The sequence below is a fragment of the Cynoglossus semilaevis genome, chromosome 9 (assembly GCF_000523025.1).
Source record: "Cynoglossus semilaevis isolate Cse_v1.0 chromosome 9, Cse_v1.0, whole genome shotgun sequence".
In the NCBI taxonomy this organism is placed as follows: Eukaryota; Metazoa; Chordata; class Actinopteri; order Pleuronectiformes; family Cynoglossidae; genus Cynoglossus; species Cynoglossus semilaevis.
The window spans coordinates 18,838,937-18,843,538 of NC_024315.1; the positions used below are offsets into that span (position 1 = coordinate 18,838,937).

Below are 4,602 nucleotides of genomic sequence, written 5' to 3' on the forward strand. Positions count from 1 at the left end.
CCCCCTCCTCAGCTGTGCTCTCTTTTACAAGCACCAGCGTGGAGATCAGTTCAACCTTCGATCTAGTGTTCAGGTAAATAATGTGATTTCAAAGCACAATGGCTGTTTTTTCACATTCCGCATGTGGAGAAAAAAAAAAAAAAAAAAAGAAAAATTCAACCAATCCATTTATTCCCAGTCTCTTCCCAGTTAAACATTATATGTTTACCATATACCATATGCCGCTAGAGGGCACTGGTGCGACTTATACTCCAGAGCGACTTGTATATGTTTTTTTTTTCTCCATTATACATTTTTTGGCTGGTGCGACTTATACTCCGAAGCGACTTATAGTCCAAAAATATTTGTATGGCCCGCGGGAGATTAAAAAGTCCATGCAGCAGAGTTTATTAACCTATGAAATTAAAAAAAAAAAATTGTTATTACACAGCAATGAACAATATTGCAGATACATGTATTAGTCTGTTACGGACGAGCTATATCTACGACTATGACTTTTATTTTGAAATATTGCCAGATTATCGTCAAATAAAGAAAGTAAATAGATTTTTTTTTTTTTTTTGAATGAAGTAAATTAGAATTTTTTCATTTTTTCACTGTGTCCCACTGCGGGCTGGTACCAAAGGACCTATGGACTGGTACTGGTCCGCAAACCAGGGGTTGGGGACCCCTGATCTATACAGTGTTCCATTTAAATCCGGCCCTTCAACAGGAACTGTATTGCTGATGTGGCCCCCTGGTGAAAATGAGGAGTTTGACACCCCCGGGTATAAGTCTTTTAAATGCACAATTTGTGGGACGCGTCCTTCAGAATCAGAATTCTCCCCTGAACATCGAGAACTTCTTTTTACTCAAATAAAAGTCTGCCTCTGGGTTTAATCAGTTCTTCTCACTTTCATTTCTCTCTGACACTTTGGTGTTTAACTTGCTGGATCTTTCCGCTGTTTAATATGTACATATTGTCAGTGGAGCTGGAGCCCTGGTTGTTATAAATGGATGTGCCTGAGATCTGATTAATGAAAAAATAATCTCACCGACGACAGTCCACAGGAACACTGTGTGTTTAATCATGTTCACAAGAACTCCTGTCAGACATTGCTGCGAGGTTCTACGACGTCATTCAGAACCAAACTAGTTAGAGCTCCTCTGGTTATATTCAGACTATTTTGAGGTTTTTACAGTTGAAACTATGGCGGAACCTAGATTCTATTAAATTAGTGTTCTCAAATTGGGAGTATATATGTACACACTGTATATACAGTATATATATATATACAGTATATAGCATATAAGAAAATAAAGAATATAAGAAAAATAAGTCTTAATGTCCGATTTTCCAGAATATTCTAAAACCTCCGTCATGGATCCTCGCTCTCAGCCTTTATAACCTTTCAAACACTGGCATCTCGTGGTCGTTATTTGTTACTACAGAAGTATATAGTCTTGCTCAACCGAAAACCTCTGAGAGTAAAACCAAACATCACGTCATTATTCTTTAACGCGAGACCAATTAACGTTATCCACATGAATCCGTTATAATCTATTTAATATATTGACAGTTTTTATACAGTACATTACATTTAAGTAATTCGGTGGTTCAGTTTCCACCACTGACTCAAAGACTAAGTCGAAGTTGTTTGAAGTTTTCTCTGTGAAAATGTGACTTTTACAGTCGGCTAGGAAAAACACCCTTTATCTTTTTCCTCGCTAATTTTAACTTACGTAAAAAATGTATACGGACAACGAATGTGAAGTCAACTGTAACTCAGTAGTAAACTGCTGGACTAAAACAACGGAAGAGTTAAAATTAGAGGGATTCATTAATTAAATACATAAATAATAATAATAATAATAATAATAATAATAATAATAATAATAAAAACAGATGTCGCTACACATTAGCATCCAGAATAAGGTCAGGGGTTTGAGTATCGGCTCGTACCGAATGTTCTTACTGTCCGTTTCTGCAGGACGGAGTCGAGGAAAAGATTAAATATGAATAGGTGTATGTAAATATGTGGAATATGCATGGATGAATAATTGAATAAGTAAGTGCACAAATGGATGGAACTGCTAATGTGCTAAAATATTTAATTAATGTGTTCCACTGAAAGCCACTGCTTAAATTGATCATTTCAGCCAATCACTGACAACGTGTCTCATTTCTTGAAGTTTTTTTTTTTTTTTTGCTCTCTTTTAACTAGCCGGAGAGTGTAGTCAGTTTTTCATCTTTATTTTATTTCATTTTTTTTTTAAATGAATAAAGACAGCATACTGAAGGTCCTCTCAACGGCCTACTTTTTGAGAAGCACCGGTTTAAGACAAACCTTTATACTCACTAATAAAATAAAATGGAAACAGTAAAGTTGAGTTGTTTGACACACGAAGACACAGAGACAGCACGGATATTTTTTAAGAATAATTTATTGCCGTTAGGAAAGCGTGAGCTTGTGGCAGTATTTGATAAAAACCTTAAACAAGACTGTAGCATTTCTCACACGCATGAATACCTGAAAAAGTCAGGCGTCCATGGATTAACTCTGCACTATAAATATATTGGGTCCCGTTTTCTTGGTGGAAAAATAAAGAGGTTCCAAAGTCAAAATGTACAAACAAACATAGAAAATTAAACAACACAATAATATGCAGTCGTTCACTGAAGACCCCCCTTTTTCTTTTTTTTTTAGATGAGCGAGAGACATTAAACTTGAACAAGTACACTGTATACAGGAAAGCCACGCTGTTTTCTTTCTTTTTTTTTTTAACATTTCCTCTTTTTTAAATGTAAGCACAGTAAGGCCAATGATTTTACACCATTTAAGTTTGTTTTTTTTTTTTTTCAAACGAATGCATAAAGTATCTACAAAACCACTGAAATCAAAACTGTACATTGAAATTTACAACGGAAATAATAACTTGTATAAAAACATGTTGGTTGATTTGTTAAGAAAACAAAATATCGGTGACATTTTTATTTATTTATTTATTTTTTGTTAATTTCCATGATTTTTTTTTTTTTTTTTTTAATTTCTATTTTTTTTTTTTTTTTTTTTTAATTTCTATTTTTTTTTTTTTTTTTTTTATTTCCATGATTTTTTTTTTTTTTGGACGTTGCACAACAAAATGTCGACTGGACTCTTATCTAAAGTGACCTCGACGCTGACTCCCAGGAGCAGGTGTTGGGCTGAGGAGATGCAAAGATGCTACAGTGTGTCCTGTGTAATCTTTTTGGTTGACTAGCCCTCACAGCCAGGCTTAACAACCACCGTGTTTTGACTTCGCGTCGCCTTTGTTTCTTCTTCGTACATGTGCATGTTAAGTGTCAAAGAGGTGTTTTAGAGGCTAACACAAGGTATCGCTGTGGATTCAGGCACTTTTGTTTGGATCCAGTGTCAGACTTCAGTGTGCTGTTGGGAGTCCAGGGCTGGGATGGCCAGCCGTTCGAAGTGGCTCTCATCACCGCTGTCATAGTCGCTAATCATGGCCTCGGACTCCTCGCAGCACGCCGACATATCCGAGCAGGAGGCTGTGGACGTGTACAGAGACATGGATATGTTGTCCAGAGCGGAGGAGTCAAAGTCCAGACCGCAACCTAAACCGTAGCCTCCTCTGTAACCTCTGGTGCCCAAGGTAGAAGCTGGAGTCGTGTTGGCCGATGTCGAAGTTGCCCCGTGGCCTTCGGTTTCGCCCCCGTCACTCGGGTAAGAGTGCTCCGGTAGGTACTGGTTTAGGCTGTAGAGCTGAGGCAGGGCCGGTCGCTGGCGGACCCCTCCCGGACCGCATGGGTTTCCCAAAGCCTGGTCTAAGTCTCTGCCCTTGGGCCTCAGTGTGTCACAGCCGTCTCCGTACTCCGGCAGAGGTGGGGGCGGCAGGTCGTCATTGACAGAGAAATCCTCCGGTGGGGGAGGGAAATCACTCTCAATGTCGAATCCCCCGGGATAATAGTCGGTGTCGATGGCACTGGGGTCACTGTACAGAGGGGCAGGCGACTCCACAACCTCATACTGTGGAAACTCCTGGATTCCAGGAAGCTGAACACTTGGCATCCAATCAGATGTGTCCCAGTGATATCCTGTCGCAGCAGAGGAAATAAGGGGATTGTTATTCTAGGTCAAAGGTCGTGTTGAGTTGTTAACTGAGGGTTATCGTTTCTGTAAGTTAATGATTATTTAAAATAAAAAAAAAAAAACAACACACCATGCATACGGCACAATGTCAAACTAAAATTGTGAGTTGTTGAGTAATGCACACGCAACTTGATAACTCTGTGAGAGCAAATGCACACAATGAGTCATGGAGGGAAAATGTTTTGGGGAAAAAAACAAAAAAAAAACTCTGTCTCTGTCTCAAAGTTTCTGTCTCATCCTGTGATTTTAAATCGTAATTCGTAATCGTATTGTCTGGAACCAGGCGTGGGCAAACTTTTTGACTCTCGGACCACAATTGTCCTAAATCATGCAGTAAGGCTAAAATGATTTTGGCATTCTCTACGCCACCTATTGGGGAAATGTGGGTATTGCAGATTGATTGATCTGATAGATATATATAATGTATATATATAAAATATATAACTATATATATTTATAAACATAAATATATATA

General features: G+C 38.3%; 1 protein-coding gene across 1 annotated transcript in view; it reads right to left on the reverse strand.

The window, feature by feature from the left end:
- Positions 1–3,092: 3,092 nt before the first annotated feature.
- The window catches only part of fat1a (FAT atypical cadherin 1a), a 62,682-nt gene continuing 61,172 nt past the window's right edge, over positions 3,093–4,602 (reverse strand). Inside the window, 1 exon segment of the mRNA XM_008317818.3 lies at positions 3,093–4,072. Within this exon segment, the coding sequence (XP_008316040.1) occupies positions 3,393–4,072 (680 nt within the window). The 3' untranslated portion in view covers positions 3,093–3,392.